The 13,596-nt window shown below is 39.5% G+C and overlaps 1 protein-coding gene across 7 annotated transcripts in view; it reads left to right on the top strand.

The window, feature by feature from the left end:
* The window catches only part of RALGAPA2 (Ral GTPase activating protein catalytic subunit alpha 2), a 182,197-nt gene that overhangs the window by 28,655 nt on the left and 139,946 nt on the right, over window positions 1–13,596 (top strand). For all 7 annotated transcript variants that reach the window (XR_014170068.1, XM_081917687.1, XM_081917686.1 and 4 more), the window contains 8 exons: window positions 3,097–3,274; window positions 4,302–4,417; window positions 4,949–5,087; window positions 5,933–6,132; window positions 6,503–6,727; window positions 8,682–8,852; window positions 10,114–10,251; window positions 11,223–11,371. Coding sequence is in view for 6 of the 7 variants with exons in the window: in XM_081917687.1 (XP_081773813.1) it covers window positions 3,097–3,274; window positions 4,302–4,417; window positions 4,949–5,087; window positions 5,933–6,132; window positions 6,503–6,727; window positions 8,682–8,852; window positions 10,114–10,251; window positions 11,223–11,371 (1,316 nt within the window). In the remaining variant the exon portion in view is untranslated. The remainder of the gene's footprint in view (window positions 1–3,096; window positions 3,275–4,301; window positions 4,418–4,948; window positions 5,088–5,932; window positions 6,133–6,502; window positions 6,728–8,681; window positions 8,853–10,113; window positions 10,252–11,222; window positions 11,372–13,596) is intronic.

The following is a 13,596-nucleotide window of genomic DNA, read 5'->3' as shown; positions in this document are numbered from 1 at the left end:
CTAACCTTTAGCTATTGTTGCTTTGTATCTTATAGTGATGCTACAATTAGGTAGCAGTAGAAATATATATTAAAAAATTGTCCAGTAGCACCTTAGAGACCAACTAAGTTTGTTCTTGGTGTGAGCTTTCGTGTGCATGCACACTTCTTCAGATACACTGAAGAAGAATACTACAATATTATGAAGCCTAATGAAAAGATTGGCACATACAACCTGAATGTAGCCCAGAAAAACTAGGGCTCCATCTTCTATTCACTAAAATAATCACAAATGCTTTACAAAATGTAGGATATAAAAAGTTTAATAAAATAAGTAGTAACACAGGAAGCTGCATTATATCAGGCAATACTGTTTGTACATCTGTCCCAGTATTGTCTACTCTAGGGATGGGAAACTGGTCCTCCAGATGTTACTGGACTACAGTGCCCATCATTCCTGACCACTGAGCATTGTTGCAAGGGCTGATGGTAGCAGGAGTCCCACAACATCTGAAGGACCATTGGTTCCTCATCCCTTGTCTACTCTGACTCGGATTGGCTCTCCAGGGGCTCATAAGCCTTTCCCATCACCTGCTGCTTGATCCTCTTAACTGGCAAAGTCAGTGATTGAACCTGGGATCTTATACATGCAGAGTATGTGTTCTATTACTGAGCTATAGTCTGTGGGGCAGCAAGTGATAGAGCTATTTTGCATCAGCTTAAAAAAAATGGAGGAACAAAGATGTTCTGTATTAGAGCAATATGACACCAGCATGCAGTCAGCCACACCTGCTTATAAACTTGTGGCTGCAATTTGAAGCAATCTCTGGTTAGACTGTTCAAAGCTGTCTTTCAGAATGTGGTGGAGAATGATGGATTCAAGTATTGCATGTTCTCATCTCTTTTGTGTAGCTGTGTGTGTAAGGTATTTTGTTCATGTCCACTCGTGAAATCAAGAGAGTGGCTCTTAAGCTTTGGAGTTGTTGTGGACCTGTCACATCCTTTACAGCTGAAGATATGACCTGCCATAGGACTTTTCAGTCTTCAGTAGCCCCCACAGAGTGGCATGAAAGCCTCTAATAGACTGGGTGCCATCACATGCTGTGGAAACTGGTATACCTTCTATCTAAGTAGTGGTGATAGCAGTGTATTTAGGTTTGCAGAATTTTGTAAAATGGCTAGAAAGAGAGTTCGCAGATCCACTACAGATTTAGCAACCCACCTGACAATGCTAATGGGGTGTCTCTTGCTGTGGGCACACTTGTAATTAGAATCGGTAAACAAAGTAATAAACCGAAGTTTTATTTGATAGGATCTAGTTGCCTGGAACACTGTATTTGTACAGTGGTAAATATGTATGAACATACCCAATGCTGTTTTTCTAAAAAAAGAGGTGCCAGAACTCACCATGAACCCTCCCCTGTTCTCTTATAATGGCAATGGTGTCCACCTGGAAGGTGCCAGAACTGAGTTCCAGTGAGTTCCAGCTTGAAGAAAGGCCCTGAATGTATCACAGAAGTATAAACAAGACAACTTTAATATTTTGAAATGTGCTAAGAAGCAATGATGGGACGCAGGTGGCGCTGTGGGTTAAAGCCTCAGCGCCTAGGACTTGCCGATCGAAAGGTCGGCGGTTCGAATCCCTGCGGCGGGGTGCACTCCTGCTGCTCGGTCCCAGCGCCTGCCAACCTAGCAGTTCGAAAGCACCTCCGGGTGCAAGTAGATAAATAGGGACCGCTTACCAGCGGGAAGGTAAACAGCGTTTCTGTGTGCGGCTCTGGCTCGCTAGAGCAGCGATGTCACGCTGGCCACGTGACCCGGAAGTGTCTTCGGACAGTGCTGGCCCCTGGCCTCTTGAGTGAGATGGGCACACAACCCCAGAGTCTGTCAAGACTGGCCCGTACGGGCAGGGGTACCTTTACCTTTACTTTAAGAAGCAATGATACAGATAGATTTAAGGTCAAGAAATAAGTAGATGTATTGTAAGAAAACTTGGAAATTTCAGATATTTCCAGACTGACACAGGGTCCAAACATAGGCAAGAGCTCAGAACAAAGATAGCAAAGCAGTATATCCAGGGTAAAAGAAAGCCGGGAATCCTGAGCAGTAAGAGGTATGCTACACAAGTGCAGTGGATGACCTTGAAATAGTCTTCAGCCCTGAGCTCAATAAAAATTTTTAGTTGCTGCGGCACTTGTGTTATCCCTCTTTCTTCCATTGTTTGAGCAATGAGATGTTCTGTACCTAACATTTTGTTTTTCTGCAGAGTTTTTTTTTCTTTCCTTGGCTCAGCAATTCCTTGGATCTTTCTCTTTTTCCAGGTGCACAGAGATACAGCCTATTTAGGATATCTATATATTGCTTAATCATCTATAAATCTCTAAGTGGTTTACATAGAACATAAAATGTTCATTAAGCAAGTAAACCTAAAAATCATCAGTTGTTTATACATAATAAGATAAAATTAAAAATTGTATGTCTGATTACATGCTTGAAACAAAAAAGTCTTTAGCTGGTGCAAGAAACAATACAATCTTAATATTCCAATATCCTTGGAATAATGGAATAATGGTTGGGATAAGAAAGGAGCAAGAAAGGTACTCATTCAGTCATTGCAGTCTTTCTTGTAAAATATGGAAACAATGGGTTGTATTCAAAATAGCACAAAGTAGCTTCTTGTGCAAGCAGAAAGACTTTCATTTGCACAACAGAACTTTCCCCTCCTCCTCTTGCACACCTGCTGAATCTTTTCTGGGGTTTACCTCAGTCCTTCGGAACAGATTTGGGGACACCATGGGGCATGTGTAGGGGAAGGAGAGGGTAGAAGTCATGTTGCATAAATGGAAGTCATATCGGTTCCGTCTGAAACCTGGACTTCGGAAAATATGGCAGTATTAACTATAGTGCCAAATCTTTTTTCCAATTAAACAACTGATTGCAAACTTCTTCAAAGGGACAACTTTCTCTGCAAAGTGAATGCAGTGACCCTTTTTGGCAGTAATGGTTGAAAGCAGTTACAACAAAGTACTTTATTAAGGTGTTAAGTCTATTTCTTATTTTCCCAGCGTTGCTGGACTGTTCTTTTTATATTGCTTTCTAAAATGTGTCTTCTTTCTAGATAAGATGTGAAGGAATCAGACTGTTTCTTCTCTGGTTACAAGCTCTCCAGACAAATTGTGCAGAAGAGCAACTGTTAATCTTTGCTTGCCTCATTCCTGGTTTTCCTGCAGTGATGTCTTCACGAGGTCCATGTACACTCGATACCCTCATTAGCCTTCCTCCCAGTCACACTGATGGTTTGTTTTTGCTATATTCTGATATTTTCTCAAGTATCTTAAGTTTTTAGTTGCACTGTCTCCTGATTAAAGAAACTTTGTTGATTAATCATATTAATTTTAGTCAATCCATAGATTGAATCTCTCTAAATTTGCATTTGAGAAAAAACAATTTCAAAGAAAAAAGTGTGGGTTTTGTTTGGTTTTAGACAATGTGCAAGTATTTTTGCGGGTTTCATCATAGTAGTGGCATTCTCTCTCTCACATTAGGAAATGTCTCCAAATGTTCTTATAGGTACTTCTTCCTTTGGGCATGGTTGAGGGGTCCTCAGTAGCCGCAGTATACTGAGTGTTACTTAGAAAAGAAAAAGGGGAATTGGCAAGGGAAAGGAATGGAATTTGATCCCCTGGAGGAAGACATGGCTAACTAGAACCTTGAATAGAAGCTCTTGTGTTAGGATACACTGCAGAGTTTTGCTGCAGGTGCTACCTATTCCTTCTGATATCAACCTTTAGTAGCCCAGTGCCTGTCACTTTCTCAGTTACAGAGGGTCACCTGAAAATGACACAGTAGTTTCTGCATACTTGAGTTGCTCCCAGATTTGCAGAAGCATATAAATTTACCCAACTGAAAAGAAAAATGATTTATTTTTAAAAGTCCCACAAAAGTCTAATAAGGATCTAGTCTCAGTGGCTTCTAGAACATAGAGGGTGTCAGTTGGAAGGGGGGGAAGGAAAAAGGACACCTAGAAAAAGGATCCTTATCTAAAAAGGATCCCACCCTCATCTATATAGCAATAAAGTCCTGGGCTGCTCTAGATCCAGTGGCCCCTATAGGCATGGGTATTTATACCTTACTGAACAATAATCCTGGGGATTTTCTTCTACCGGAGAGGAGGAAAGCCATCTGAAAGTGGAGGATTCTGATGCCCGCAGTCTCTCTACTTGAGCTGACTGAGCTCCCACCCCCAATTTTTCATTTTAAAAAAAGAAGGTGTTTATGCAACTGTGTCTTAAATCTTTCAAAATTACTTCTTTTTTATTTTAGCAAAGATTTATCCTGAAGAAATAACTCCACTTTTACCACATGTTTCTGGAGAAAAAACGGCTGAGGACCCAACATGCTATTTCCTTCAGCTACTGTTAAAATATATGGTAATCCAGGTAATTACATGTAATTACCTGTAAATCTGCTTCTTCAGCGTTGGTTAACTTGATGATATATTCACCTGCTCACAGCATATCTAAATAAGCACAAGATAACAAAGCAGAGTATATTGTAAGGACACAATTCCATAATTCGTCGCTGAGGATGTTCATCAGTATCTAGTGTCTTCATTATTAATGTGTGCACTTCATAGGTCCGAGTCTGGGGCTTGGGCCCTATGGCACTGCCTCTTCCCCTGTGTTCCAACTTGACTTTTAAGATCAGCCAACATCTTGTCTGTATTGACTGTGCACTGTGTTCAAACAAGAAGATAATGAAGAGAGGTGTTTTCAATATCTTCCAAAGTAACATCAGTAACCAAGTTATTTCTATTTAGTGTCTGCTTGATTTCTAAACTCGTCTGTCTTGAGGCCTAAATATGGGATTGGAGAGCAGTGCATTTTTTTAAGTGCTCATATAACGTGTTTCATTTAGACTTATTTTTCAGTATGCTGTGTATTAACATGACACTCCTTACTCTGGTGTAGGCTGCGAGCTTGGAATGGAAGAATAAAGAGAACTGTGATACTGGATTTAAGTTTCTCTTTGCATTGTTCAGAAAGTATTACCTTCCTCATTTATTTCCCTCTTTTACAAAACTAACCAACGTATACAAACCTGTGCTTGGTGAGTAGCCATTTTATTTTTATTTTTTCCAAATAAAGTGTGAGATACGTATATTTTCCGTGCGTCTCTTAATGTCTCTTTATACACATTTGAATATATTTTCTTACTATGCTCTCTGGTTCTAAATATGTTCACTCTGATCCAGAGAACCATGAGAGTGGCAGAAGGGTGCCCATCAGGGGACACCAGGCATGTCACGGTTCTTTAGCTTCAGCCAACCACCTGCAATATGGAGATGGCATAAAATTGACCTACCTTAGAGGGTTGCTGTAAGGGTTACAAGAATGCTTTAGGGAAGTGAATGTGTTTAGGGTTGAGGATCTTACAGCCTGATCCTAAACATGCTTGCTTGGAGGAAGGCCCACTGACCTAAATGTGTTCTCCTTTCAGGTAAGCATGCATTGGATTGCAACCATTGTCTTTTATTCAGTAGGCATGATTTTAACAATGGTGTAGTAAAAGCTTCACTTCTCTTTAAAAGCTAAAGGCAAAACAACCTGAGTGTTATGTCTTTTTATATAATCAAGTTGTAGGGGTAGAAAGCTGGAGGTGTCGGAGAAACAATTCACATGTGAAACTTGTGACACTTTAGATCGTTCAAGTGATATATGATGACTTTCTAAATTTAAGCCACCCTTTCTGTACTTCTTGCCTGAGGAAGATAAATGATCATTTATATGGCTTTGTAATGTTTCAAACATGGAGTTCAATACTTGTACAAAATATTGCTTTCTCTGAGAAAGCTGACTTCATTGTTTTCACTGAGTGGAAAAATTACACTGTGAACCGTGTAATTCACAATGTCAAAATTTTTAGAATTACACTTTCTGTTTTCTGATTTACAGACATTCCTGGCCTGCGACCCAAACCAGCGTATGTTAGTGTAGCTTGTAATAATGAAAACATTTATAGCACAAAAATACCATACATGACAGCTCGTGTAGCCTTTATTAAATGGCTTGTAAACTTTTTTCTGGAAAAGAAGTACTTCACACCAACACAGAATTCTAAAAATGGAGGGGACGTTTTGCCCAGAATCATTCAAGTGAGTTGTAAATTGTATACATGTTTGTATTCCTTTAAAAAATGTTAAATTGGAATATTATAGCTAATGCTTTGTTAAATGAACTGTGATATTTACATGGGCTTTACCCATTCTGTTTGTGCGTTTTGAGAGTTACTGTTAGCCATAATTACATAGAATGTGTTCTGAAATAAGCTTTTCTTTAATAGTAGAATAACATTTTTGTGACAATTGGCAGTTAAAAAAATGAAATGTGGCTTTAAACATGGCTTTAAACAAATGTATCTTGAACTATGTAAAAGATTCACACCTAATGCTAAGCCACTACATATTAAGTTTATAAATTATAATTTGCTGTCTTCTCTCTCCTCCCTCCCCAATGTTACTTAAGAGTGTGGGCGGTGCAATTCAAGATAAAAATTCTGAAGTGGAGAACAGTGTTGTATTGGATCAGGAGAAAAGTCATTCAACTAATGGCACGTTGACTGAGAGGAGGCTCAGTGATTCCAGCTTTTGCAGTATTGAAGAACAACACCGGGCCGTCTATGAGATGGTGCAACAGATCCTTTTGTCTACACGAGGTTATGTCAATTTTGTCAATGAAGTATTTCGTCAGGTTAGTTCTGGGTGAATGTATGTATGCTGTGGAAATGCAGTAGTGTGCTAGGTTTAGATCATGATTTCCACATTAAATCCTTGCCCAGTCCTGACATGTACTAGGAAGTCTTGGGCCAGTTTGTCTCTCTTTTTCCTAACCTTCATCACTGTAGGTTGCTGTCAAGGTAAAATAAATCAATATAATCTTCTTCTGAGGTCTTGGGAAAGTATGAGTAAAATATTTCTAGAGGTGTATGGAAGATAAAAGCACAATAAAGCTGTGGTGGCAGTCCTGAGCTCATGTACCTAGGGAGTAAGTCCCGTTGATTTCACTGGGACTTATTTCTGAATAAACTTAGGATTGTGGTGCAAAATGTTAAAGTTGTAATAAAGGCTGAGATAATTCAGCTAAAAATATTTTGCTTCTCTCTAGAGAGAAAATTGTGGGATATACAAGTGTGACTGTTATAGTGAAAATAATAAGTGAGTGTAGGAAAGAGAGATAAAGTGCACAAAAATGCCAAATGTGCTGCCTGTGAAAAGTACCGCTTTTTCTATTAAGAAATAGGTGAAAAACAAGGAGCTGGGTTTTTGTCCCTACTCTTAGCTTTTCAGAAAAGGAAAACTTAAATACTGTTAGGTGGAATATGCCCTTTTCTGACATACTTTTGAATTGCACTATTTAGTTTAACTTGGACATTACTTACATATTCGAATGTTCAAAGGCGAATACAGTGGTACCTTGGTAGTTGAATGGCTTGGCTCTTGAACAAATCAACTCCTGAACGCCACAAAGCCAGAAGTGACTGTTCCAGTTTTTCGAATGTTTTTTGGAAGCCGAATGCCAGACGCAGCTTCTGCAGCTTCTGATTTGAGTGCAGGAAGCTCCTGCAGCCAATCAGAAGCTGCACCTTGGTTTTCAAACCGTTTCGGGAGTTGAACGGACTCCCGGAACAGATTAAGTTTGAGAACCAAGGTACCACTGTACTTGTATTTTTGATCCCTATGTTACCCCAAGAAGGGATTAAGAAATCTAACTTATAGTGAGGTGATGTGGAATTTGTGAACCAACACCAAGTTAAATAACATGAATCCTCATTTACAATGACACAGTAGAGGAAGAAAAGTATAAAGCCAAACCAATTGTACCTGTTATAAATATCTGAACAGGTTGATTGTTTTGTGTCACAGAATTTATTTGATGTAAAGTCTAATACTGTCTGTTTACGTGGATGTCCAATCCTGTATGTTCAGTGGGTCTTACTTCCAAGGAATATGCATAGAATTATAGCCTAATTTGTAGAGGGTCTGTTCTATCAACAAAAATGTCCATACTACTTACACATGGCTTTGTAAAATCAGAGAATCATTTGGGATTCAAAAACCTTTAAAAGGCTGTTCATTTTTTAAAAAAAGATTGCAGATCTCTTGGTTCATTATCCTGTAGTAAAAATTATATTAAGAGAACCTCAAGGTTGGCTTTTCTTGATCTGTGACCTTATTGCATAATTTTCATGTTATGCAATGAATGCTCCTTTTTAATTATTTGCATATTGGCTTGATGTATTGAAGCGGTGCATTGCAGTGGCGTAACCAAATCTTAAAATGTTTTGGATAGCTCTCCTGATCTAAGATGGGTGTAGCACACACATATAGTACACTCACTCTTACCACCACCAATCTATTGGAGGGGAAAAACTTATATATTGTACCCAAAAGGTGTCTTTCAAGCCTAATTGTGGCATGGGTAGGGGGGGGAGTCCTTGAAATTCCTCCCTCCAACACAGTAAGGCTTGAAAAAGACTTCTAGCAGAATGTTTTTTTCAAGCCGAATTGCAGTGGGCCAAGGAGGAGATGCTGTAGCCTGATAGGAGAGTGCCAAGAGCTGCTTCTGGCCTGTAATGTACTTTCAATCTGTACAAGTGTACTTTATTTCTCTTACGTATCAGTAATGTGTACTGTTGACATTTTAGGCTTTTTTATTGCCTTCATCTGAGATATCGTCAACAGAAAAAGTAGTGAAGGTATATAGGAAGTGGATACTCCAAGAGAAGCCTGTGTTCATGGAAGAACCGGATATGAAGGAAACGGTTCATGATGATGACGTCTTAGATCATCCAGCAGCAGAAACAGAAGGCAAACATGTATGCTACCAGCCTTTATTAAATAGGTGGATAGTTTATACTGTGTAATTAATTGAGGTTTGTGTGCTTTACGATGACTAGCCAGGCTAAGAATAATAGAACTTCACAGAGTTTCATTTGTGGTCTTTCATCTAGCTGTCTACCACCAATAATGTGCCTGTTCCCTCCTAGCCAACAAATCAAATACTCACGACCTCCCAATAAGGACAAATATACCGCTTTTGGATATTTTCTTCCCAAGTTTTTGTTATATTCCTCTGTGTGCTAGTATGACATTTATTTATTTGATTAAAAATATTTATATGCTGCCCTTCCTGCAGAGAGATTCCAAAGAAGTGTACAAAAGGTAAAAATTCAGTGGGTTGTATCAGTGGCGTCACCCAGCTGGAGCAGATTTAGAGGTGGGATGAGAGTGGAGAAGAAGGAATGACTGAAAATTGCTTCCCTCCCTGTTCTGATGATGGAAGCCTTCCTGCCAGCTGAGCAATACGATTGGATACAACCCAATCGATAAAACATCAGCTATGTCATGATGGAATAAATTATAAAACATCAGAGTAATAAAATGTACTTTTTTCCTTGGCTTGTGAATACTGCAAGTAATGAACTTACCCTTTCCTATTAATATATTAGACCTATAGAAGTATTCACAGAATTGCAGAATTGGAGGGACCATGAGGGTCATCTAGTCCAACTGCCTGGAGTGCAGGAATCTTGAACCTCTGGCAGCGGAGTGGCAGCGGTTTCACCCTGGCGCCTTGTGGGGCCAGGGGTGATGCTCTTTCCTTTGCAGCACCACAGTGTGTTACTATATCATGGTGTTCAGCTGGTGATACATCACAGTGTTGAAAACCTGATATCGCCTGTCCTAGTGGTAACATGTGTTGCCCAATTGTGTGGCGCCTACTCATGACAACACTGACTTTCCTGGTGGGAGCATTGACATGAAGGGATGTCATAGTTTAAGGAGCATTTGGATGTGTTTATATGATACAATTCTGACTAGTTAATAAAAAAAAACATATTGGAACTTCGGAATAACACTGATTTCATTGGGGATTACATCCAACAGAAGCTTGTTTAGGATTGGAGAAAGACATGACTTGCAGATTTTTGAAAGACTTCAAGGGCCGTGGAAGTTGCTTGTACTTCTTGCGCTGACCTGCTGCATTTAAATTATTACACCTTAACCATTTAAAAATAAATTTGATATGCTGTCTTAACCAGTGCATATTGTCATTTTTTCTTTTCTTTTTTGAAGCTTGCAACTGGCCATTCTGGACATAAAAGGTCATCTAGTTGGGGAAGATCACATTCCTTCTCTAATGCGGTTAATAGAGGGTGTATATTAGAAGATGAAAGCAAGAATGTCAAAGCAGGGCTTCAAGCTACACTACAGGTAACATTTATGGGATGTCACCATAGTCAAATGGAGCAGAATATTTCTATTTCCAGTATTATTATTTCTGTGTCTGAAGATGAATGCTTTGGACAAATATCACTGAAAGTATTATTGGGCTGCTGCTTCTTTCAAGCTGCTAAAAATCTGGAAATTGATGCGATTGAACTGGGTGGTAGTTGAGAGGCTTTCTGGTAGTTTTTACTTTTACTGGTAGTTTTTGTATGCCCTCCAAAGAAGAAGTATAATAAGATGCTTTCTAGGCTGATCCTAGCCTAGAGAATCCCTAGGCTGCCCAGGAGCCTTGGGAGTTTCTAAGTTATAATGCTAAAGACCCTTTCCTTCTGCTAAATTCTAGAAATATTAAACAGTAACTTGGATTAACTTTACCAAAGTCCAGGGGGCACAAAACAAAAATATTGTGTAATGTTTTAACAATACAAATATCTAGCTCATGAGGAGATTTTAGTGAGAATTTCTAAAGAAATGCCTTTTAAGACAAATTTCAAAAAATAAAGTATTTTATTGGGAGGCAAAGGGGAAGAAAAAGGGATGACAACTATTTATTTGTTTTTTATCTTATGTTTACTATCAGATATTATTTCTGATAATCTTGGAGCGAGACAATGATGTATTAGAACCCCCAAAGTCTTTTAGAGAAAGTTCCTGAATTTCTCCTAGGAAGAGAAATGCCACCTGTAGAAAGGTTTTGTGGCTCACCAGCAATCATATATCCCACTAGAATAAAAAACGGTGGTGAGTGGTCCCAAAACGTTTTGAAAACCAAACTCTGTATGCCTTTTACCATAAAAGGAATGTAAAGGCGCTTTCCTGTTTGTGGTTGTGAGAATACATGTTAAGTGTTCTGAACAGGATATAGTTTAACATTAGAATAACTGAATAAAATTTGTTGATTTCTATTCTTCTCACCATCCCCTTTGTTTCTTCTTTCCTTCCTTCAAAATATTAAGGTATTCTTGACAAACTCTGCAAATGTATTTTTATTGGAACCATGTACTGAAATACCTGCACTCCTGAAGGAGCAAGTTGATGCATGCAGAGCAGTTTTGAGTATATTTAGGCGCATGATTATGGATCTTCCAATGAATAAAAAGACATGGTATGTTTTTAATGTATTTCCTCTATGTGTGACATGCGTAACATATCTCAAAAATGATCTAAAACATTGAGTCTGCCTAGGAACAAGTCCCATGGAACTTAACGGCTCTTATTTCTAAGTAGGCTCTGCTGCTAGCGTTGAATATTTCAGAATTTTAAAACATGTATAAATTTATAAAACATACTGTACCTTCTTTTTTTACAACCCTATCTGAAATTTTCTACATAGAAATAAGTTTTGAAATCATGACCTTTGGTTGTTGTTTCCCCCCATCTTTAAAAGGGAAAGATCTCCAAATGCATTATCTACATGGGGGTCGTTGGAGACCTGGCAGGCCAAATTTGGCCCATAGGCTGGAGGTTTCTAACTTCTGGTTAAATGCAATTCTTCATGGATACAGAGTGTCATATTTACTGTGTTGATTTATTATTTTCCATATCTAGTAAGCGTACTTTAAAAATGCGTGGAAAGTGCTATTTTCCTTTTTTCGGGTTGTGATCTCACTTTCTCTGGGCAAGTAATAATAATAATAATTTTTTTTTATTTATACCCCGCCCTCCCCAGCCAAGGCCGGGCTCAGAGCGGCTTACAAGCAATAATAAAAACAAGATGAATGATTACAACTTAAAAACAAAAATAAAATACAACATTAAAATAATGGAACATTAAAATATTAAAATAAGTAAGTGTCCTCACCTTGGACTTGTGCTCCACCTAGTGGTTGAAGATAAAATTGCTGCTCCAAATGGAATTTTCGAAATATGTTGCCTCTTTGGAATCATCAGTGTTTTTTTATTATTATTTCAATTCTATACCACACTTCATCCGAGGATCACAGGGTGCTTTACAGTATCAATCAATCAATCAATCAATCTCCTTTATTGGCACAGACTTAGTGTGTCATATACATGGATCAGAACACAACACAGGTAATGTCAGGGACTGGTCGGAGGAGGAGGAGGAGGAGGAGGAGTGGTAGAGACCACCACCCCAAGAGCATTCCAGAGAATGGGAAGGGGAAGAGAACGAGGTCTTGGACTGGTGGTTCGAGACAGGTCACACCCCAGAAGAAAAGGAAAGGCCTTGGAAATAATGGGTGAAGAAGAACAGGAGCAAGGTAGCAGTGAACAGAGGCAAGTGTCAGGTGTGTTAGAATCTGTGCAGCAGCCAAGTGAGTTTGCCAGAGTCCCCCCCCCCTTCCCCAAGAACTAGATGTGTTCTGCGTATCTCAGAACAGACGGCTCAAAGGAGACTTGCCCTTAGCAGCCACCATAACCAGCAGAGGCCTGTCTACATGTTCCTACAGGCACGTCAAGCAGGAGCGGACCCTTTTTTTTTCTGTCCATCTCCTGTTCACCTCACCCCCCAGAAAAAGCCTGACATTCCTTGGATGTGTGAAGTGCATTGAAAGTGTATATTTATTAAATCAAGTCCTTCTGCCAGTCAGATACTCTAATTCCTCCACTTTCCATTCTTTCCTATGCTGGAAAGTGTTCACTTCTACTTTGACTAGGTGACTTAAGGCCTGCATTTCTTAACTTACAGCTGCCTTAGATTGCCACCATCTACAAAAAAAAGATTCTCATTCAGCTAGTGCTACAGACAGGATTTTCTCTGAATGCTGCATGCAAGAAATTTGTAGAGCTTCCACCTGGACCAAAGCCAGTGCTTTTATCAAGCACTACAAAATGGCCACCCTGCCAAATCACTAGGCAGCCTTTTCCTTGATTTTTGTTTGTTTGTTTGTTTGTTTTGGTAGTTTTCTGCCTTACATGGGTCACCGCTGTGTCCCACCTGAGGTCTCCATTACATGTACAGAGAAAACACCGTTTGGGTTCTTTCTTGCAAAGAGGATTTTGTGCATGTAAACAGGGGACTTCAGGGCCTCACTCTGCAGTATGGGATTTTGCCTTGAGCTGCCTGGCTTTGTTGTTTTTCTACACGCACGACATATTACCAGAGCCTTTTCTCCTTTTCTTTGTTGTTATTTATTCCACAGAGAGTCTTGTTCATTGTTCAGGTTTTGATTGGCTGTCACTGTTCTCTGTTATGTGTCTCCTTTCTTTTGAAAATTCCATTTGGAGCAGTGATTCATCCACCAGGTAGGGCTCAAGTCCCACCTGATGTTTAAAGGTAAAGGTACCCCTGCCCGTACGGGCCAGTCTTGACAGACTCTGGGGTTGTGCGCCCATCTCACTTGAGAGGCCGGGGGCCAGCGCTGTCCG

Source organism: Podarcis melisellensis, assembly GCF_964234715.1.
Source record: "Podarcis melisellensis genome assembly, chromosome: 7".
NCBI lineage: Eukaryota > Metazoa > Chordata > Lepidosauria > Squamata > Lacertidae > Podarcis > Podarcis melisellensis.
Note: the sequence above shows the minus strand (reverse complement) of the source record. Positions and strands in the feature narration are given on the sequence as shown.